This window comes from Montipora capricornis, chromosome 1, assembly GCF_036669925.1.
Source record: "Montipora capricornis isolate CH-2021 chromosome 1, ASM3666992v2, whole genome shotgun sequence".
Lineage (NCBI taxonomy): Eukaryota > Metazoa > Cnidaria > Anthozoa > Scleractinia > Acroporidae > Montipora > Montipora capricornis.
Window position 1 is genome coordinate 1506990 of NC_090883.1, and position 24138 is coordinate 1531127.

General features: G+C 39.0%; 1 protein-coding gene across 1 annotated transcript; it reads right to left on the reverse strand.

The window, feature by feature from the left end:
- Window positions 1–1503: 1503 nt before the first annotated feature.
- Window positions 1504–19511, reverse strand: LOC138050629 (uncharacterized). The gene is made up of 5 exons (XM_068896941.1): window positions 19310–19511; window positions 12371–12591; window positions 11647–11737; window positions 9058–9207; window positions 1504–4822 (listed from the first exon to the last, which is right to left on the reverse strand). The coding sequence occupies exons 1-5, from the start codon at window positions 19428–19430 to the stop codon at window positions 4311–4313; spliced, it is 1095 nt and encodes a 364-aa protein (XP_068753042.1). The 5' UTR covers window positions 19431–19511; the 3' UTR covers window positions 1504–4310.
- Window positions 19512–24138: the final 4627 nt, after the last annotated feature.

The window sequence follows — 24138 nt, forward strand, 5'->3', positions numbered from 1 at the left end:
TTGCACGCTCTGTACGTGCATTTTTTTTATTTTTGTATATTTCTTTCACGTTTTCAGCAACTCTGCGACGTGAAATGACCAATTCTAAAGTCTTACAAAGAACGTGAACACAAGGCAGCGAATTTGAATTTTCTGTCCTAGCTTCAACAGCGCACCTCCTAGTTCCTGGAAAGTTGCGTTGGTTTTTAGAAGTTAGACAAACCGACATAATGACGAAAAAGATTAATAAACCTAAACTTGCAATTTCAAATGACGTTATCGTTACCGTCATGTCGTAGATCTTAAACTCCGTATTTACATGTGGCGTTGCTAAAACAAGGGTAAGGGTAAGACCAAGGGTCACAGTAAGGGTAAGGATACGAATATAGAAAGTATCCTAAACATGCATGAACGCTAACCTTAGGCCTAATTAGGCCTGAACAAATGTTTAAGGTTAGCTATTATGCATTTTTAGGATACTTTCTGTATTCGTATCCTTACCCTTACTGTGACCCTTGGTCTTACCCTCACCCTCGTTTTAGCAACGCCGATTTACATGAGACCGGGACGAACTCAGACCACCACGAGTTCGTATCGGCCTCCATACCGTGATTTCTTTTCCCGCGTTTACATGAGGCCGGCCTGACAACAGAGACCGGCCTGACCTCGTCTCGGTTGGTGGACCGAGATGATAAATTCTCGTACCGGTCAGCCCATATATCTTATAGACAAAACATGTCATTTCATCCCGAAACCAGGCACCAAGCATTTTGTCGCGGTTTCATGTTAACGGCTGCAAAAATTCCATACCGGTACAAGTTCATACCGGTTTGAGTTCGTTCCGGTCTCATGTAAATACCCCTTAAGAGAGATTGGTGATGATGATAATGAAGATGACAAGAAGTCGGCTTTTGAGGACAACAGTGACATATCGCAGACAGTCTTGCACTCTCCACTAAAGTTACATATTACCCAAACAGTTGCAGGTTACCTCGCTGGCATTTCCTAACACGAAATATAAATATCGAAGAATGGTTACTACAAGCAAACATTCATTTTAAAAAGAAACTTCTGTTGGCCTTGCTCTCCGGTTCTAATGCTCTGTTTTGCAGCTTGTGCAGTAGTATCTGAAATTTATTTTTGAGTGCGAACCCAACGCGCGCACCATACGAGAAACGCCCAAGGGAATGACCTTTAAAATTTCCTCCTCCACCCCCATCACCCAATCTCCTTTATTTTTCAGCGTATGCTCTTGGATCTCGTCTTGAATAGAGTGTTTTCACATGACGTCACGGCTGCTATGTTGCTGTTCCAAAAGAAAGAAATGGCGGCCATGATGGTGTACCAAACTAATTCTCTATTTTGATGCAAATACTTTCTTTTGTTTCAGTAATCCAATATGGCTGCTGGTCACGTGAGTGAAAACGCTCTTTACGCGCGTGTTGCGGAGGAAATGTACTCACAGACTCTACCGACATATAAGTTAGAACACATTGAATATCTTTATTTAACAATGAAAAGCGGTTATTATCTTGTGAGCAAGATAAACAACCTCTAGCCATATGGAGGAGAATAGTACATACACTCTTTATTGTCACTTCCCAGGTGGGGCTTTTCGGGAACAATAAATATACAACTATAACATTACAAAGCAATTAAATGAAAAAAACCAAAAGTACTTCAAAGGCGTTCCAAAATTCTGTTGTTATGCTAACTAAAAAACAATGTTAAAAAATGTCTATAGATGGTTTTGCAATCAATCCGTGGAGACACAGATAACAATGCAGCAACTTTACAACTAGGGGTAATCGAAGCTTAGGCGAGTGCGTTCGATGTTTGTGGGACGGTACAGCTTTGGTACAGGTAGCAACTGAGGGGGGAGGGTGGATGTTTCGTGTGATAGGGAAATGTTATTACAGTGGAACCCCGATACAACGATCCTCGATATAACGATATCCCCGGTAAAATGATAAACATGCTATGTCCCGGCAAAAGTTACAGTAAAATGTATGGGACAGAACCCCGATATAACGATCTTCAATATAACGATATTCCCGATATAACGCTGAGTTCTTAGCGTACCGAGCGTAAAATCTTCCCCGATATAACGATATTACAGCATCAGTACACAGATACAACTTCAAATGTTTAAGTTTTGTTTTGTTTTGTTTCCCTTTTACGATTCATACCACAGACTTTGTTGTGTAACCTTGATAACGTCTAATGCTTTGCAAATTGTGAGTCATTTGATACTCATTACAAGTTTAATTAAACAATATGTACAGTAGTAAAAAAGCACATGTTAATTTTACCCCGAAATAAGATATTTTCGTTTATTTTAAGGCAATATCGTTATATCGGGAGTCTCGTTAAAACGATAACTCGATATAACGATCTAATTCCACTGTACTGCATCTATGAACGTGACAACTTGTTAGACGTAATCATTAACTATTTATTTGGAATTCTACAAGTAGAAAACTACTGAAAATTACTCTAAAATGAAACTATTACTTGCAAGTCTTTTCAGCTTGTGGTATTGAAGACCTAAGATTACTTTTCTGTGCTGAACGCTTGGACAAAATAAATTCAGTTTGTTGATTTCAATGCCGTAAATATCACAAGTCATGATGAAATGGCGCCGACGAGCGTCATATCTCGGTAGATTTACTTTGTGGCACAACGACCGCCAAGCTTCACAACTCGGTTGATTTACTTTGAGGCACAACGGCCACCGAGCTACAGGAGCTACACAACTCGGTAGATTTACTTTGTGGCAGAACGACCGCCGAGCTACACAACTCGGTAGATTTACTTTGTGGCACAACGGCCGCCAAGCTACACAACTCGGTAGATTTACTTTGTTGCAGAACGGCCGCCGAGCTACATAACTCGGTAGATTCACTTGGTGGCACAACGGCCGCCGAGCAAAACAAACCGGTTTGATGCAAGCGCGAGGAGTCGCACGCATTTTGCAAGGACAGTGACGAACCATGCTTAATCCAAAGTAAAATTTTACCGACTTCAGTTGACAGACCTTCAGCAATCTTTCAGCTCTTTTCAACGATGAACGATGGAAGATTATCACACCTCACCAAACGCTAGAATAATGAACGCCGACGACGCACAAATCACCACGTGCGATAGTTCGTCAAAGTGAGGCAAAACGTAACCAAGCACCTCAAAGCGAGGCAAAAGCGTGTCGACGAAAATGCAATCTCGAAAAAACTTCCCTTACAACACAAATTAGGAGTTGCGTTCTCGTACCTCGAACGCAATTACTGGTGGACGAACTAAAGCAGCTAATGAGAGATCTTTTTTTTCCATCCACCAACGTGGCGGCGATGACATCACGTGAAAACCACCTATTCTAATCAGTCCATGAAGAGGAATACGTGAGAACGCCAAATACAGTCTAATGCAGAAGGAATTATGCCCCATACGTTTCACCTGATTGTAACTTACGGTTTTGAAAATGTTAAAATGGTATTGTGAAATACTATATAAAATAGTATTCTCACCCATCGCTTAATTAAGCCGTCAAATTCAAGGAATACCTTTTAAGCTTTGTTTGTACTACAATACATACCTTAATCAGATGAATTCACCTGGGCCCGGTATTTTATTTCTTTTAATTTCACGAATAAAATTAGGCCAAGGCTGTGCCTCCTATTTCCACAAAAATTTTCACCCCCCACCAGTTTTTCAACTACTGCTTCCTTTTGCAACTTTGTTACTGAGCACATGTTTCACCTTCTGCACAATCACTTTGACATTTACTATCCCTGTACCTGGTCAATTGTACGATCCTGCCCCTGTCATCCCTAGTTTTAGTGTCCTTTAAATTTAATCGTGTTTTAATTATATCATGGGCAGTGCCTCGCAGGGGTCCTCGCGTCCCGTTCTAACCTTACCTTTTGACCTTATCACTTTGTATCACTTTGCATATATATTTCATTTCTTTTCGGTTATTTATTTTTGGTATGTAACATGTGTAATGGTCAATAAAGTTGTTAAAAAAAAAAAAATTACTACAATACTCCTTACCAGGGGTGGGTCTAGGGGGAGGGTGGAGAGGGTGCGCACTCTCCCCAGAAATGACTTGTGGCTTTCTAATACAACTGGTATTCTAAAAAAAAACCTAACGAGTCAGCTACCCCATTCCTCAGTCGTGCACCCCCTCTTAAAAAGATTTCTGGATCCGCCGCTGCTCTCACTCACAGAAAAAAAAACGATAGCCTTTTGACGACTACAGTACTTACATTGCTTACGATACGGATACGGATTTCTTAAGCTACTGACGATGCAGTACTCTATTTGCTAAAATAGAGCTAGCGAACAAATATTTTCCAAAAATCTCCGGCAGATACTCCAATGTAGTGGTCGTCACATTCCCATCTGTCGTCGTTCGGCGCAAGTAACCAATGAGATGTGCCGGGTTGATAAGCAACATGTTTATACAATCTGGTTTCGTCATCGCCGGGATGTCCCCATTTTCCCTCATACCACGATTGGCAGGCGGTCGCTAACATCGAGTTGTCATTTTCCATTCGCACGAACGATCCACACGAAGAAGGCCTTACATCCGTCTGGCCAGTAAAGTAGCGCACTACAGATTCGCCGGAGCTGTTAGTAACTGTACCCACGTGAAATATGCGCCCCCCTTTTTTACTGCAATAGGATCTTATTTGTCTGAAAGGCAAGTGTGCGAACAACTCCTTCGAAGCGGTCTTCGAAAGGACCATCTCATCGCTTGCTATTCCGCGGTAGGAAGTCTTTACCGGAAGCGCGGGTGGGGGAGTTGAGCTCTTCATCACAATGTTTGAGATAAGCAGCCATCCCCCTAAAACGAGAATCACATCAAAAGGTTAGCGTAGAGGTAGGTTAAAGTGGAGTTTGGATCCTTGTTTTTCTCCTAAATTTATCCAAAAAATGGCAAACGTTTTGGACAGGATTCTACAAAATGCTTTGAGAATTTGTTGGTCTGCTGATCAAAATTCGTCAGATGATTTTTCGCAATAATTGGAGACCCGGCCAGTCAAACGTAAGCACTCACACAAAACGACGGGATGAGTAAAATCCTTGGAAATATATTCCAACTTTTCACGGAACAGTTGTTTCCAACCTGTGAAGTTCCCATTGATTGAGAACATAAACCTCCCATTGTAAAATCTCCGATACAGACTCAGTTGTGATCGATTTCCATTTCTCCCTCGACTCATCGTATCCTCCCCGATAAAAAGAAAACTGGACGCAGAGGCAGCACAACGTGTCGGTGATTTTAATTCAGAGGTTTGTGTGTGGCTACCGGTCGCGAGAAATTTCCTTAGACCCAAAATAACATCTTCCCTGAATGAAAGTTGGGAAGGTTATCACAGGTTTTTGAGCATCGATGTGCAAATCATATTTAGCAGTTAGAACGAGATTAGAACCCAGGACCACGCGGTTGCTCTACCAACCTTTGGGAGAGGGCAAGTACAAAACACAGGTCACAAGTCACAGGTCTCTGTTTTACCAATACAGAAACAACCCTAACCGTTTACCAATGCTAACAATTGGCCTAAAAACTCTTGAATGTTTAGGATTCTTTCGGTATTTGTAAAACAATTGCGTGTGAGTTGTGACCTGTGTTTCAACCCATCCTCTACCTCTGAAATGACTATTATCGACAATTCCTTAGTTTCTCTAAATTCACTATCACTATCATCGTCAATTTAGGACGCAATAGACCATATTCGAATTCTCGGTATTGGACTGGAACTAGCTTGCAATGGAGGATAATGCGGGGGAATCTTTTCAAATGCAAATACTTTCTAATATATTCCCCCGCATTAGCCTCCATTGCAAGCTAGTTCCAGTCCAATACCAGGAATACGAATATGGTCTATTCCTACGTTTCTCTAAATTGACTATTATTGTCAATTTAGGACACTTTATTTAGCGCTTGATATGGATTATGGGAAATGAATATCTATTTTTAAAATCCGAACCCCAATGCCTAAACTCGCTGGACTCGAACCTGGGAATGTTCGATTATTAACCCTTTCACTTAACCACTAGACTACCGCATCGCTAACTGCCAGAAATTTTTTTTTAAAATATGTCAATATATTTTTTCTTCCGAATGCTGCTGTAAACGTGTATTATCTCCGGCTAAGAAACAAGTTTAAAAAGGAGAAAATGTCGGTTACCAATCCTTAAGAGAAAGATAACTATTTAAAAATCAAGTACTAGACTTAACCACCGGTCAGCAATGATTTTATGTATACTAATTAGATTTGATAAATGATCGGTGCAATTGTCAGACAGTTGATCTTTAGTTGTTAAGTGGATAAAAACAGTTCCTTCAGATTTGGCGCTCTGGGTTCAAATCCCGTGCAGGGATGCAACTTTTCCAGGACAGAGTAATCTAAATTGACGGTAACAGTCAATCCAGGCAAAATTACGAATTGTGGATAATCTCCATTTCAGAGGTAGAGGATATGTTGTGTGTTTTGTACTTGCCCTCTCCCAAAGGTTGGTAGAGAAACCTCGTGGTCCTGGGTTCTAATTTCGTTCAAACTGCTAAATATGAGTTGCACATCGATTTCATAACCTTCCCAACTTTCATTCAGGGAAGATGTAATTTTGGGATGTAATTTCTTGCGACAGGTAGCCACATATAAACATCTGAATTATAATCACTGACACGTTGTGCTGCCTATGCGTTCAGCTTTCTTTTCATCGGAGACGATACGATCAGTCGCTCGACGTACGAGGTGAACGAAATATTTTTTTTTACCGGGTTGCCTATGGCAAACCCAGTCGAGGTCTGCGTTTAGTTTGTTTGTTATATATTTTTTCTTTTTTTTTTTTGTTTTGTTTTTTTTTTTTTCCGTGTCGGTAAAAGTCTTGCCTTTCACTTCCCTGGTAAGTGGTGTCTTTGTGCATAGAGCCTTCTGCGCGTATTTTCTTAGGATCGAGAGGGTAGTGGAACTGCGCAGATTTCTCTGGTGGACACAGTAGAATCATTAGCTTAGCCTGCAATGGCGTCGAAAGTCATGTAACGCGAATGGCGTTTTAGTGGATCCTTAAACAAAATATACCCTTATGGAGCTCAATAATGGAAAGTCAGTTGGATAAACTAGGCAGGAATCTCAAAAGCGACGAGTACTGGACTTCGACAACAATCTATCGCCCGTCGAGACGAAATCAAAGTGAACTGTATTTACCTGAAGTACATGGTAATTTGACACGATTGAGTTTCTTGTCTTCACGCACGCAATGAAATAGGAAGAGGTTTTCGCCTCTAAGAGCAAATACGTTGTTTGTTTCAATAAATTTTTCGCTGGAAAAGGATTCTGTGGTATTTTCTGCCTTTGTGAATTATAATATCATGTTGTGTATTGAATTTTCGAGCGTAAGGTTGAAATGTGATATGGGAGAAGTTTTTTAGTATTGCTCTGTAAGCAGGAAGGGTTCACAGGCCTGTTGGAAGCGTGCTTGAGTTTCAACAAAATGAGCCCCAAAATCAGTGAAATCTTGTGACGCAGATGAATAATAAAGTAGCTGCTATTTCCAAAATGATGGAATTACCTGACTCTCCAAGACGCGTACGACGTTATTTATCACCAGGTAATACCTGACCGTCCCGGAAACTTCCTTCTGCTCTTTCTAAAAACTGTGTATCGATAGTTATTTGCTTTTTCATCAATATTTGTTTTGCATAAAGCAAGCTAACAAAATCTGTACCTTGCTGAGTTCGCATTTGTTAGCGTTAATAGTATTTTCGGTCAGATGCTTCTGTTTTTTATGAGGGGTTTATTGTTTTGGTCTCCCATCCTAACACTAACCCCGCCCGAAAGGGCTTAACTTCAGTGAAGTTTAGTATTACAAAAATGTCAGATGCTCAGAGGGCACACTTGTGGTGAAAAGAAGTTGTGCTCAAGGGAACTTGAAAATTATCAACATGTCAGCGCAGAAGCCAATGTTTCTCGCTTCTCTTTTATTTGTTATTCTTCAGAGACTGGAATGCTGTATTTCAATACCACACAATTCAGTGCCTTCTGATTTTCTGTAGCACGTACCAAAGGCAACCCAGTGTATGCTTCACGGAGGCATCTCGTTTCGAATATATTCCGCAGTTCAAAGAAATCTTCCCTACAGCTTATTAAGGTAAAAGTGGTGTATTGCAGTCTCGCCTCTAAATAGTCCTGATAGACCTTTTGTGACCACCTTGTTGCGATACATTTGGGATAGTTTTGATTGATCGAAGGAAATTTACTTGACCTTGCATAAGAAAAGTCAAAAATAAAACGAGAAAAATCTTATGGCTGTATTTATCAGAGTGACTACAAAAACCATAGCCTTAGAAGTTTGCTCAGTGTGTGCGGCTCTTGATTTCCAAAGCCACTTTGACAATGTTATCATCAATAAGAGGATAAACGCATAAATAACTGAAGTCAGTTTGTTAAATATCCACACCTTTATCAATTATCAGGAAAATAAGTAAACAACGAGACCAGCACGCAAAAGTATCTCTTGGTAAGCTATCCTTGCTGCTTCTTTATTGTTTTGAGTTGTCTGGTTATGAAAATGCTTAGACGGATGTCTGGGGTTACTCAACTGGATACGATCCGGAATGAATTGATCAGCCGTTGAGATACACTGAAGGTTACAGAGGTATCGAAGAAGATTCAAGAGAAAAGACTGTCATTGTTGAGCTTTGTCACGAGAAAAGACGAGAGTTGTGTGATGCGATGTGTGGAATTGGAGTGGAAGAGGAGACAGGAAGAGGAAGGCCAAAACGGAGTTGGATGGAGAACATCAGGAAAGATATCAGGATAAAGGATTTCAAGGTAACGAGTGGAGAATCCAAAGTGAGTGGACGCCTCCGCCCAGAAATGCCGACCCCACATAGAAGAAGAAGGAGGTGTGTGTGAAAGAACAAAAAGAAGAAGAAGAAGAAGAAGAGGAAGACGACGACGACGACGACGACAACGACGACGACAACGACGAAGAAGAAGAAGAAGAAGACGAAGACGAAGACGAAGAAGAAGATTTGCGATCTCTGTCTCAGTAGAAAACACTGTCTCTTACCTCCGTTCGTTGTCATGTCACAGTACACTTTCAATGGGTTGCCAGTCTTCTTAGGGTCGATCCAGTACTTTCCGTCTCCAAATGAATCTCCAGAATCCAGGACGTCTTTGCAGGATTGAGCAGGCAGATGAGAGTACAGTCCTCGTGTCGCTTTGTCATAGAACAAAACATCATTACCAGTTAATTTTGTGGTAGAATATAACTTACTTTATTGGAAACTTGATAGAACAAAAGAAATTCAGTAAAAAACAAGAAATAAAACAATCTGGCGAGAGTGGATCCACTACAATATGTGGCTTCAGCTTGCGCGTGACGGAAATAATTCGCTTTCCGGCAAATCGAAAGTTAAATCTTAAAGACTCCCGAAAGGCGGAGTTAACTATTACTGAGGACGTTTGAGGCATGAAATACTCTTCCTTTTTCCATTAGTTTAAGCATGCTCCTAATGTTTCAGCGGTTTGAAATTTTACTTCATGCTCATTACAAGACCAAGCTAAGTTCTCATCGGCCGACAACGATACACCGGTAGCGCGCTCGTACAGTGCACGCTCTTTTTGCCTTTTATAAACGTTTTGTCGTCCGATCTTTAGAAGGTGCTTTTTCTTATAATTTTAGAAATTCAGTGGTTTTCACCCACGTGACAAGGCAGTCATGCTGGATGGCAACGGAGCGTTTTCACTCGCGTGACCAGCAGACATAGTGGATTACTGAAACAAAAGAAAGTATTTGGATAAAAATAGAGTTCAAATCCCAGAGGATTAGTTTAGAACACCAACATGGCTGCCGTGACGTCATGTGAAAACGCTCTGTACAATACAATTTCTTTTCGCAGTATTGCATAATAATTAACAATAGCCCTTATTCACGATAGCCGCCAGGTTGGTTTTCAAATTGTCATGCAAATTAGCCATGTGTTATGCGGGGGGGGGGGGGGGCAAACATTTGAATAAAGGCAAATTGCGGAAAATCGTTTCGTCGAAATATTGAATTAACACTGCTAAAAGTACATTTTAGAATTTACAATTAATTACCTTTCATAATAATTTTCTATCTTTTCATTGCCTCCGACATTTTGACTTTCTACTTCTTTATCTGCTAATTTTTCATTTAAAAAAAATCGAAGTAACTTGTTTCAGCATTCTATTTTACTACTTAGGTGATAAACATTCAATGAACATGAAACAAATCATCTGTGTGGCTAAGATGTTCGTTATAACCTCTCGAACTTGTGTCAGGTTTGCCCCCTCAGGAGTGCATAGCTAATCTGCATGATAACAGCAAATCCAACATGACGGCTATCGTGAATAAGGTCTATTATTCCATGAGCGTGCGTTGGATATGAGATAACAATCTTAGCCAACAAGCAGGAGTGGGATAATTGTTTTATTAAAAACGCCCACAAATTATGGATAGATCTCCCCTAATTTATTTTTTATTTTGTATTCCTGCAGGAATCATTCGGGAAAGTTCTAGATCATCGATGATTCGTCGATTTTTGAAGTGAAGTCACCGGCTTTTCAGTATAAGCACATGATGATAATTGCGAGATTATCAAACCTCCGGACATCCCATCCCAAGCAGATTGCACGAGTGAACCCAAGTGTACCTCTTTCATTGTCCCAGCTAGCACTAGTGATAAGCCTGGGCCGTAGACAGTACTCGGAGGCAAACTGAGGCACTTGCCTCATTCATTTTTTCGTGAATTTTTTAAAATAATGCGTGATTCCAGTGTTGTCTTTAAAATGCACTTATTATAAACACCTGAAATACCTACGAAGAAAACTTAACCATGAACATTGTCTCAGTCATATATATTTTTCTGGCTACGGCCTTGTAAGCTTCTGTCAGGGATCCTTTGCTTACATCTTTTTTGCCTCATTAGAGTAAAACCAAACCAAAGTAATAACTTTAGCCAATCAAAAAGGACGGATGCAATACTGTAAACCAATCAAAACTCGAAGTAATTACAGGTAGCCGACACAAAGCGCCGGAAAATGTGCACGCGCGAGCCACGATTAGTTTTGGTTTCACTTCTGATTGGTTGAAAAAGAGGCGCGAGAATTCTGACCCAGTCACTGAGTGAAGTAATGCAAAACCAAAGCAATTCGCTAATTACTTTCGACACTCGATTGAAAACCGCTCTAATCAGTGAACCAAGAATGAGGGAAGAATAAAATACTGAACATTGAAAGTGCATTGCATTATGGCGGAGTAGCCGCAGTTATCTCTGATATATACACTGTTTACCGTAAGATAATCTCTGAGCCATGATGCTCCAAATTTATGGAAAATGCGTGGAATCATTTAGCACTTTTGCCACCCAATAATTTACAGGTTTTGACGGCTAATAACCCGCTCGTCATCCGAACTAAACCACTTATAATTATAGTGAATCCTTAAACAAAACCTCCGTAATCCGTACGTTTTCATGCCGCGGCGGTGGATGGAGTCACTTCTTGAGCCAACAGTTTAAACAGTTATCATCTTAACAGTCACAGCAACCTCAGCTCAAGCTTTTGACTTTCATGAGAATTTTTACCAATCAACTATGTTCTCACATTAGTTAATTTCTCCTAAAAAGCGACTCACGTTGGCAACGCTTTCCTTTGTAGCCAGTATGGCAATGAGTGCTATCCGTATACTTCGTTCCCTTTTCATGAGAAATATCGACGCATTTCACCTGAAAGCATACAAAAACTTATGTTTTTTGAAAGGACCTCGGTTAGTATTTGCGCGTTTTGAGTAAAAATTCAAAGGTGCAATCGGCAATTCAAACATTCAATTTAGCTGTTCCAACCTTCCATTCAACAATTCAAAAATTCAATTTGGTAATATTAAGCAATTCAATTCAATTAGGACAAAGGCCGTTAGCTTTAATCAATGTTTAGGATTCTTTCTCTATTGGTAAAACAATGGCCTGTGACTTTTGACGCCAACTGAATACTTGAACTGCCGAACTGAATGTTTAAATTGTCGAATTGAAAGTTTGAGTTGTCGAATTGAAAGTTTGAATGGTGTGTTTGATTTTTGATGCTAAAAAAAACGCACCTTATTTACACCCTCGAGCCGCAGCCTGTGTGGCTCAGTTGTTATCAATCCCGCCACTTAACTCTGCGACCCGGGTTCAACCCTAGCCTACGTGGAGTTTCAGTCAATCTCAATCTGATCCCGCGGGTTTTTCTCCGGGTTCTCCGGTTTTCCTCCCTCATCAAAATCAGTTCTCAGTCAATTACATCCGCCTATGACAGGATACCTTGATCCTTCCCTTTCGTTCAAGTAATTGAATAAACTTTCCGTTATTATTTCAACTGACCTTAATTGAGCCATAGTAGTTGGACCCTTTCATCGCTTTAAAATCACTGGGTTCCATTTGCCGTGTTATGTTGCTCAATTCACAGACGCGTTTGTTTGATTTACCAGTAGCGGGATGGACGTTGAATGACTCGCACGTCTTGGTATCGATGCATTGCACCTGGCATTCAAACTCGTCACCAACAAAATCTGAACTTATGTTATGACCAACCAAAGCGTGATCTAAGGAAATAAGGAAAGACTTAGTATGCTGTCTATTATAAGTTCTCGTCTTTTTTTTTTTCCTTGTAATTTTCCTCATTGCTTGGGATACTTTAAGGCTATTACCATATAACTTGATACTTGACATTGCATTTTTTTTTTAACTTTGCATGATTGTTCCCTTCATTCTAGCCAATCGAAATAAGCAATATAAAAGTCATCCCTTACCCTACGATTAGAGGCCCTTTGATGTTCCTAAATATGTCGGAAAGAGGGAGGGACTTCAGCCAACCGCTTCGAATTTCTTTGTTGAGAACGCTTTAAAACTTCAAATGTATTTTGGTGTGAATCACCGCAACAACAAACTGTCGGGATACTTTAAAACAACACTGACAAACACATAACAACCAAAGATGCCAATCATTTCCTTGGAAACCAAGAGAGCTCATACTTTTTAAAGTGCCTTTTTCATTTTTTACCGAAACATTTATAGGTTTCTGGCAGACTAGTTTGTGTAACCGAAAAACAGAGGAAATACTCATTGGAATTTAGACAGTTAAGCCCCGTCTACACGAGCAATTTTTATGACAATTTTATGTGGCAGATATATTTGATCGTGTAGATAGCACAACAAATAATTGTTGGCAAGTCGATTTAAGTGGGTCAGCAATGCCTTTGGACAGCAGAGATAACGCTGAAGCAAGGCGAAGTTGCATGTTTGTTCTCTAATGGCGCTAACCAAGAGACACGAATTTGCTACCTTTTATGTGACGAGTCGTCTACACGAGCAATTTTTCGTATGTGACAACTTTTATTTATAACATGAAAGCTAAAGCCCCGTTTACACGAGCAATTTTTATGTGACAATTTTTGAGTGACAACTTTTATTTGCTAGTGTAGACGAGGAAATTTGGCCAATTTTATGTGACGACTGTATTTGCTAAAAAGCTGGAGCGTTTGGTTAGCTTTTACGTGACAAGTAAAAGTTGTCAAATAGGAAAAATTGCTTGTGTAGACGACTCGTGAGATAAAATTTGGCAAGTTCGAGCGTCCTTAGTCTAAATGCCATTGGAGAACGACCGATGATGCGTATAGCGATTGATCATGTGCCAAAATAAAACAAACAGGTTTGACAAGTCGAAACTGGACTCACTCATTCATTTCCGGTTGGATGAGTAAGTCGAAGGAAGTCGAAGCGGTTGGCAGAGGTCCCTAGCTCTTCCCGACTTATCTACGAAGATAAGTAAAGTAAAAGGCCATTTCCGAGTTCATGTCTGCCTCCTCTTCAGAGCGAGTCTAACTGCGAAGTTTTTGTGATGGCAATTAGTTCTACTTTACATATGAATGAAAATTAATTTTCATGATAAAATCTTCGCACTTAGACTCCCTTTGAAGAGGAGGCTAACATGAACTAGGAAATGGCCTATTGCAGGTATTTTCTAACGCCTTGCCGGAATATCTCATCAACGAGCTCGTTCGCATTGAGAAAAAGGCGATCTCAATCATTATGCCCGGCACGATCTATAATAATAATAATAATAATAATAATAATAATAATCACGGGAGAGAAAGAAACCAGATATTTGCTGCAGAAGAGCCAAAAGTGGATCCTATGACAGACTGTGGAAACTGTAAAACGATTATATCGTAATTATAAATATATTGTACGAAAGGACAACGGAAAAAGAACTTGATATATTGTTAGAACGTTACACGAAAGAAAAGGCTATAAGAAAGCTGACACTTCTAACATTAAATTAGCCTACGGTGATACTCCGCAAAGTTATAAGATGTAACTCATCGAACAACTTAATATAAAAATGTCCATAATAATAAGTAGAAATTTATATAGCGTCTTCAACCAATGTCCAAAGGCGCTTTACAACAATAAAAATCAAAATTAAAAACAATAAACGCTAAAGAAATGCTAGTAAAAACTACATCAAAGAAAAAAAAACCTGTCAATAATAACTATACTAGTATTGAACAATTAAGTCTTAAGCTTAGATTTAAACACATTCACGTCAGTGCTCAACTTAAAAATCTAGTGGCAAATTATCAAGAGCCCATCAGTAGGAGCTTTCCTCCCCCATACAAGCCCTATGAGTCAACCTTTGCCCGTATATTTCTATTTTTAGAACGCCAAGAGTTGTTCGGCACTGCACGCGCTGTTTAAAATAGCCAATCACAATAAATTCATTGTCTAACGAACACAAAAATAGCAAAAACAATGTACGCAAATTGTGCGAATTGATGTAAATTAATGTAAAGGTCAGAGGCTCCTGATGAAGGGTTGGTTCTAAAAATAGAAAGATACGCGCAAAGGTTGACTCAAGGATATAGTGCAAATGGAGGCTCCTACTCATGGGCTCCTGAAATTATTCCATAATTTAGGAGCTACAACGGAAAAAGCTCTACCACAATAACTCTTGAGACTGTACCCAGGGACATTTAAAAGGTAATTATCAGATGATCGAAACCTGCGAGCAGGAATGTAACGCTCAAGCATATCACAGATATACAGGGGAGCTAAAGTGTTGAGTGCTTTAATAAGTGAGGAGCAATTATATCTTGTAAACTATACGCTTCTCAATTGGTAGCCAATGAAGCTGACGTAACACTGACGTAACTGGGTCGTATTTACGACCACCAACAACCAACCGAGAAGCACAATTCTGAACCATCTGCAACCTCTTAATTGGGTAGCAAGGGGGCCAACAAGTAGCGAATTACAGTGGTCCAACTTACAAGTAAAAAACACGTGCTGAGTAGTCTTAATATTCGCTTGCGACAAATATCTCTTATTTCTAGCAATATTCCTAATATGAAAAAAGCAGATTTACAAATAGCAGCGACGTGAGACGTAAGTGTCATGTTGTCATTAAAGACGTTTCCCAAATTTCTCGCGGATGAAGTAGATAATACATGCTCATCGACAACAAGTAAATTAAAGATCAAGCTGTGGGTGAGGGCGGTGTCGCGCTCCAATGATTAGCACCTCCATTTTACTATTATTAAGCTTAAGCTTATTAGATAGCATCCACTTATTTATATCCCTAATGCAGGAAACAGCAGAAAGTTTGTCAACCGTCGAAGATGACTCAAATGAAAGATAAATTTGCGTGTCGTCTGCATAGAAGTGAAAACACACCCCGTGAAATGTCCCCAAACGGTTACGTGTACAGTATATACAAAACAAATCCTAAGACTGAGCCTTGAGGTACACCACAAAAAAGATCTCGAGTAGTGGACTTTCCTTCCCGAACCATCAAAAACTGCTTTCTATTAGTGAGGTAAGATTTAAAACAGGAAAGTGCTATGCCACCTTCTTCAATAAACACTGAATAAAGGGATCAACAGCGCTTCCTTGTGAACATTCGCGACAGTTCCTGTCTCCAAAGAAAGGTTGATCATTTCAGTTGTCACGGGTAGAAGGTCCGGAAGGCAGAATTTGATTTAATTTCAAATTGATTCTGATTTAATTTGGGGGGGGGGTGTGAGACTCCCATATTATAAGGGGAGGGATGCTCCAAAAACCTGGGCCACGCCCAGATTGGTCTCCTTAAGGGTTTAATTTAAAATTTCCGACGAGCATCCCTCCCCTTTTTACATGGGAGTCCCCCCACCTCCCGGGCACCAATGGTGGATCATATTGAATCATTATGTGACAAACGTTTCCGTAGTATCGCATCCGATAAAGACCATAGGCTGAACAGCTTACTTCCGCCAATAGGCCAAGGTCGGAACGCTCTTATACTTGCAATGGCCCATTTGTTTTGTTTGATCACACATTATTCACTCCGAGATAGCGAACCAAACAGATTGCTTGAAACACTAAGATCACACTTACTATGCGTGATCCAAGCAAAACAAAATGGCCGGCGTAAACTCGCCAGTATTTCTGAATCGGAAATATTGAGAATACAAGATGATGCTGTGCTACAGAATACAAAGAGGGCCACAAAATTTGGCATGAAATTTTTCTAAGGTAAGAGAAGAGTTCATACTTTTGCCAACCAGTGTTCGACTTCGTTTTTCCAAATAATTATTGCTGAAAATAAAACAATCTTCACGCTAACAATTTGCTTCACTCGGAGTAATTCTCTCTAGTAGGGCTGGTCGTCCAGCAAAACGAATTTTTTACTGAAATCGACGAATTAAAAAAATATGTCTTAGAAAGTTCCGCATGGCTGCAAGGAAACAAGACTGGTCATTTTACAACAAACCAATGCCGATCTTGTAACCCCTTCATTTTTCCTGATTTTGCAACTCTACTCGTTTATATCTTTGCTTCCGGACGTTGAATTTTGTCATTTTTTGCATGTTAGCTTAGATTAATTAGTTTGTCTTTCAAATTTAAAAAAAATACTGAAGGTGAAAAAAATTAGAGACATTTTAAAAAAAACTTACTTTTCTGAAAAACTGACCTACATATTTTGTTAAATTTTAAATATTTTAGAGATTATTTCTAACATTATCTGGTAACGCTGAAGGGAAGAATCACCGTCCCCTTTTTCAAAAAACACCATATGTCTTGATTTTAAGGCTCAAAGAAATGCCTTATCGTTGCCATGGTAAAGTTATTTTGTACCAAAATGTGATGAGAGAAATCTATGATGGGTACTTAATACCCTAGCCAAATTGTGTCTCCATATGATTACCGTAACTGCGTCGGTTAGTAATTAAACTGCTGGACAGCTTGAAACTTCGTACTCAACTTAACGATCATGTACCACAGAAAACAAGACTTAGAAATACAAAGTTACAAGCAAGATACTGAAAGCTTCAGAAACGCCAAAAAACCACGACTAAAATAAACTACTTACAAGATCTGTACGGCCACTCCGGGTACAACAACTGACTAACAAAAGGAAATACAATACCTCTCATACGAAAGACGAATGCCGAATGAAGCGAGGAAATGAACAAAGGGAATTACATATAATTAGGCAACAGCACTTAAGTACATTGAATAGACGCGATGACGAAGCAAACACCGAATAGTTACTGCATGCGGAATTTAGGCAAATTTACAAATATCTCATTAACGCGATGAACTACACGGTACAACTGTTAAGCGACGACAAATGACTGCAAATTGCATAGAGTCAAAAAAATTGCAAATGTAGCAAAACTTGTTGGGAAATATTTAGTGAAATGAAAAAAATTGATTTCTCATGTCTACAGTATCTCAGGACAGAATATGTTTATTTGTTTGACAAAAGGAGGAACTATTTCGAGCCTCAGTAAATCGACTTTGAATGGTTTTCTTCTGCAAATGCTGTTGAGATCACTTCGTGAGTATATACTACAACAATTATTCTTTTCAATCTCGGTGGATAGTGGCAGAATATTTGCCTCGCTGCTTCGCGCCTCGGTAAATATTTTGTCACTATTCACCTCGATTTCAAAGAATAATTAAATATTACAGTATGGTGTCCTTGGTCCTCGAATTTTCCGAAAATGGTGTTATATTTCCTCATTAACTAAAGTACCACCAAAAACAAGTCTGTCCAATGATTTCTTAATTATTCTTCTTTCACATGACGAAATTTCGTCTTTCCTGCTATTGGTGCTTGTGTGGAATTCAAGTTTGTTAACAGGTGTGTTAATTTTGTCGTTCTAGAAAGTCTCTACTCAGTAGTGCGGCTCCGTAACTTACATGTTTACTGGGCTTGTGTAAAGATAAAACGCAACGAGAACACGTGCCTTTTTGCAGAATGGATTTACACTGATAAGCTAATTTCTGCGGTTGGGAAGAAATTTGCTGCAGAGTTTTAATCTTTTGTTTTATCGACTCTTGAAAAATATCAACAATTTTCGCATAGGGGTCCTTGGTCCGCGACTTATACCACTTACGACCCCAGAGAACTTAAATCTCGCAACGCAGGTAAAGAAAACCTTCGATAAATGGAAAAGGTCTTTGCTTTAACTGAATATTTTCAGAATCTTGTTTGTACATGTTTACAAACGGGTTACTTTCTTTTGTATGTCTAGAATACCTACACGGTCATGGTATAATGAAATGGAGCTTTTGATTGGAGACGGTCAACTGAAAATAAAAGCAGATTCTATACTCAACGACATCCAATACGATTGTACCTGAGATATATCAAGGATAAAACAGAATAAATAAATTTTCATCTTCCTACAGAAATTATCGGGATTCAAAGGTATTTTTTTTGGACTGCTTACATGATTCGCGGACCAAGGACCAAATTCGGGGACGAAGGGCTCGCGATTATGTTCACCTTTTTTCAAATTACAAGAGAAATATTTCAGTTTGGAACTTGCCAATTTAATACAATCGCAAGAAACGAAAAAGCTATCTTCATGGAAACTTTCAGTTCCTAACCTTTGATTCAGGTAAGATATTCAAGATTATCCTTTTTTCTCGCGGACCACGGACACCATACTGTACTCAGCAATATTAGGATATGGCCTCAACGCACTACGTAATCATTCAGTAGCAATCGAACACACCTACAACTTCGTTTATTTTAGCTTACGTTTGTTATGTCCAAAAAATGACGAACTTCATTTATTATCACCCTATACGTTAAATTACCAATAATCGGCTTATTAGCGTTTGACTTGGACCATATAAAATATATACTCAGGCTTAGAGTCTATTCCAAACATCGTTTTTTATAGGTCAAAACATTTTATGAACGTTCTTAGATTTCTTTTAACATTAAAATGTGATAACCTTCAACCACAGCTCAGTAGGAAGACTTACCGACTTGGGCCTCAAAAACACGTCCGCAAAAGTCGTCGCTCGTTCGAAGGAAAGCAACTTTGATCAAAGTATTTAAGCAGAAAAGTATCAAATGAATATTAACCAATAGTGAAGCTGCCATATCAGCGACTGCCAGCGCTATTCAGATATTTAAGCCCTCTTTGTCAACAGAGCTACCCGCATTGGTAGTGTACTGACTGGCTTACCGAGTCTCGGGTGTGACCTTAAGTGGAAAAGTCTTGCGCAAAGCTGTTTTATAAACAGTTCAGAGTTTTAATTAATGAAATTTATTATTCCACTATTACGCTATTTTATCATATTTGGTCAAGAGAACGCGCAAAATGTGAGACTATATTAAACTGTACATAGTGTCCCCGTTTGACCGGTTTAGAACGGAGCAAATACGGACGGAACGGGAAGTTTTTCAACGAAAGTTATTGTTTTCAACACGATGAAAAGCCTCAGAATGATGCATGTAGTCTTTGGAGGACGATATATGAACATTATTTTTGAAGTTGGATTTTGACATCTGGAGCACTTCACGATATTAAGTTATTCCAAATTTTAACGTCAATTCTTAAGAAAGATTTTTTTTTTTTTGCCGGAATATCTATTCTCGAACGTTTAAAAAAATAATCTCCTCTTAGCGATGATCTCATCTCTTAAGAATGAATATCACCTTGATGGCTGAATAGGTTATATATAGTAGGAGGTGTAACTCGTCATTTCGTTTATCCAATCAAATAAAGGACATTTGGCTGGCTTTTTGTGCTGCCAGGGAAAAATACTACGCAGCTCCCAAAATATCCACGCATACTATAACTTAAGCCATCGAATAAGATGTATTAATGAAACAATTATTCCATTCCCCACTTTTTGGGTATAAGCCAAAAAAACACCACCCGCCTCTTTGACTGTTTGGCTGCCTGTCTCATATCCAACTCTAGCTCGTGGAATAATATCCTGTTGGCAAGCAAACATTTTAAATAGTAAATATTGTCAGGCAAAGATGGGACAGCGTCAATAACTGAACTATAGTCTTCCTTTACTTTTTATCAATCTTCATTTCAACTGGATTTGGGCGTCAGATAACTTAAGTTACAAGGGATTCTTTGCGGAAGTCAACTCTTACATTTTGTTTCATAGGACATACGGGTTTGTTACAGAAGGCATCGTGCCATTTCTTGGCTGGCAAAGGCGCTTATGATCCCACACATTCTATGTAAAATTTCGAAATTTCAAAGCATCATTGTCGAATCATTGCCCAGAGATTATGTGGTATATTCAATTTGGTTCCCATAACTCATTTTGGAATGCACTCTCAATAGCTGAGAGATACTCGCCGTTACCTCTCCTTTTGCCCGCATTAATGTGCAACAGAACTTAAGTACATTGAATAGACGCGACCGTTCTGACGCGTCTGAATAGACGCGCCACTGTTCACCTCGATTTCAAAGGATAATTAAATATTACAGTATGGTGTCCTTGGTCCGCGAATTTTCCGAAAATGATGTTATATTTCCTCATTAATAACTAAAGTACCACCAAAAACAAGTCTTTCCAATAATTTCTTGATTATTCTTCTTTCACATGACGAAATTTCGGCTTTCCTTTGGTGCTTGTGTGGAATTCAAGTTTGTTAACAGGTGTGTTAATTTGTCTTTCTACGAAGTCTCTACTTTTGCGGCTCCGTAACTTACATGTTTACTTGGATTGTGTTAAGATAAGACGCAACGAGAATACGACAGCGTGTGTCTTTTTGCAGAACAGATTAATTTTACACTGATAAACAATTTTCTGCGGTTGGGAACGAATTTTCTGCAGAGTTTTAAACTTTCGTTTTATCGACTCTTGAAAAATATCAGCAATCTTCGCATAGGGGTCCTTGGTCCGCAACTTATACCACTTATGACCCCAGAGAACTTAAATCTAGAAAAGCAGATAAAGAAAACCTTCGATAAATGGAAAAGGTCTTTGCTTTAACTGAAGATTTCCAGAATCTTGTTTGGTCATGTTAACGAACGGGTTACTTTCTTTTGTATGTCTAGAATACCTACACGGTCGTACAATGAAATGGAGCTTGTGATTAGAGACGGTCAACTGAAAATAAAAGCAGATTCTATACTCACAACGACATCCAATACGACTGTACCTGAGATATATCAAGGATAAAACAGAATAAATAAATTTTCATGTTCCTACAGAAATTATCGGGATTCACAGGTATTTTTTTTTTGGGCTGCTTACATGATTCGCGGACCAAGGACCAAATTCGCGGACGAAGGGCTCGCGATTATGTTCACCGTTTTTCAAATTATAAAAGAAATATTTCAGTTTGGAACTTGCCAATTTAATATTATCGCAAGAAACGAAAAAGATATCTTCAGGGAAAATTTCAGTTGGTGACGTTTTGATTCAGGTAAGATATTCAAGATTATCCTTTTTTCTCACGGACCACGGACACCATACTGTACTCATGCAGCAATATTAGGATACGTAATCATTCAGTAGCAATCGAACACACCTACAACTTCGTTTATTTTAGCTTACGTTTGTTATGTCCACAACAATGACGAACTTCATTTATTATCACCCTAGGTTAAATTACCAATAATCGGCTTATTAGCGTTTGACTTGGACCATATAAAATATATACTCAGGCTTAGAGTCCATTCCAAACAATTCTTTTTACGCGTCAAAACATTTTATGAACGTTCTTAGATTTCTTTTAACATTAAAATGTGATAACCTTCAACTACAGCTCAGTAGGAAGACTTACCGACTTGGGCCTCAAAAACACTTCCGCAAAAGTCGTCGCTCGTTCGAAGGAAAGCAACTTTGATCAAAGCATTCAAGCAGAAAAGTATCAAATGAATATTAACCAATAGTGAAGCTGCCATATCGGCGACTGCCAGCCCTATTCAGATATTTAAGCCCTTTTTGGCAACAGAGCTACCCGCGTTGCTAGTGTACTGGCTGGCTTACCGAGTCTCGGGTGTGACCTTAAGTGGGAAAGTCTTGCGCAAAGCTGTTTTATAAACAGTTCAGAGTTTTAATTAATGAAATTTATTATTCCACTATTACGCCATTTTACCATATTTGGTCAAGAGAACGCGCAAAATATGAGACGATAATAAACTGTAGTGTCCCCTTTTGACCGGTTTAGAACGGAGCAAATACAGACGGAACGGAAGTTTTTCAACTAAAGTAATTGTTTTCAACACGATGCAAAGCCACAGAATGATGCATGTAGTCTTTGGAGGAGGATGCATGAACATTATTTTTGAAGTTGGATTTTGACATCTAGCGCACTTCACAATATTAAGTTATTCCAAATTTTAACGCCAATTCTTAAGAAAGATTTTTTTGCCGGAATATCAGTATTCTCGAACGTTTAAGAAAATAATTTCCTCTTAGCGATGATCTCATCTCGCAAGAATGAATATTACCTTGATGGCTGAATAGGTTGTGTATAGTAGGAGGTGTAACTCGTCATTTCGTTTATCCAATCAAATAAAGGACATTTGGCTGGCTTTTTGTGCTGCCAGGGAAAAATACTACGCAGCTCGCAAAATATCCGCGCATACTATAACTTAAGCCATCGAATAAGATGCCGTTTAATGAAACAACTATTCCATCCCCTCTTGTTTGGTATAAGCTAACAAGGCACCACCCGCCTCTTTGACTGTTTGCCTGTCTCATATCCAACTGTCGCTCGTGGAATAACATCCTGTTGGCAAGCAAACATTCTAAATAGTAAATATCGTCAGGCAAAGATGGGACAGCGTCAATAACTGAACTATAGTCTTCCTTTAGTTTTTATCAATCTTCATTTCAACTCTATTTGGGCGTCAGATAACTTAAGTTATAAGGGATTCTTTGCGGAAAGATTGCCCTATATAACTATAGTTGTTATAAAATTCATCGGAATTGAATAAACAAAACAGAATGTGTATTACTAGCGTTAAATTGACGATCGGTTTATCTTTAAAAGCGAGCCAGAATTAAAAACCAGGATGATATTCTTGAAACAATTAGTATAATTATTATTATTATAATAACTTCAATTGTTAACTTCACAGTACTATCGGACATCAAGTCAGGTGTTGCTCATGATTAATTTATTTTCTCTTTTTGTGTCCGTTGTTTTTATCTCGAGCAACCAAGCTTTATTTTACTAAAAATTGGTCTCCCGGTAGACTTTACTGTCGTCATGGCCGACGTACTGGACGACCGCCCATTTCGGGCACTGGAACGTACGATTAGTAATGGTAATAGGACTGAGTGAGTCCAATGCGGTCTGCAATAATACGAGTGATAATAACAAAATCGTACGACCGCGCAGCTGGAGTCCGATTTGTTAATCAGGAGTATGACTACAAAGTAACTGAATTAGACGACACAAAGTCCTCTTACTAATTAATCATAAAAAAATACAATTTCCGAGAAAAGAAGAAGAGCTAAGTTATGAAAGAAAGGAAAAATTTGCATTAAAAGACTGAGAAAGCAGGCGTAAAATGTTTAATATCGCTCTGAAAGAAAGAAAGAAAAAAAAACCCGCCCGATTTAGGAGTCTGTTCACTGTTTCTATGGTGATTGAAACTAAGGGTGCGTTCGATTGACCCTATTCCGGAATAAGAATAAGTGGAGTGATGATTTAAAACGGTATGTCTGGCGCTTTTGAAGCAACAAGGATAATAAAGATATGTTTAAAATAGCATTTTAGCAAGTGTTTGATAATTTTAATGTGAATCTCCGTAAAAACGAAGGATTTCTAACTTCTATTCCATGTATTCCTATTCCGGAATACGGTCAATCGAACGCGCCCT

Bases quoted from the DNA above. Each gene is read 5' to 3' on its own strand.
- LOC138050629 (XM_068896941.1), bottom strand. From the start codon at position 19,430: ATGGCAGCTTCACTATTGGTTAATATTCATTTGATACTTTTCTGCTTA. The intron at 11,738-12,370 runs GTCAGTTGAAAT...GTATGCTTTCAG, and splicing joins ACTACTATGGCTCAATTAAG to GTGAAATGCGTCGATATTTC. The intron at 9,208-11,646 runs GTGAGTCGCTTT...TCTATGACAAAG, and splicing joins CAAAGGAAAGCGTTGCCAAC to CGACACGAGGACTGTACTCT.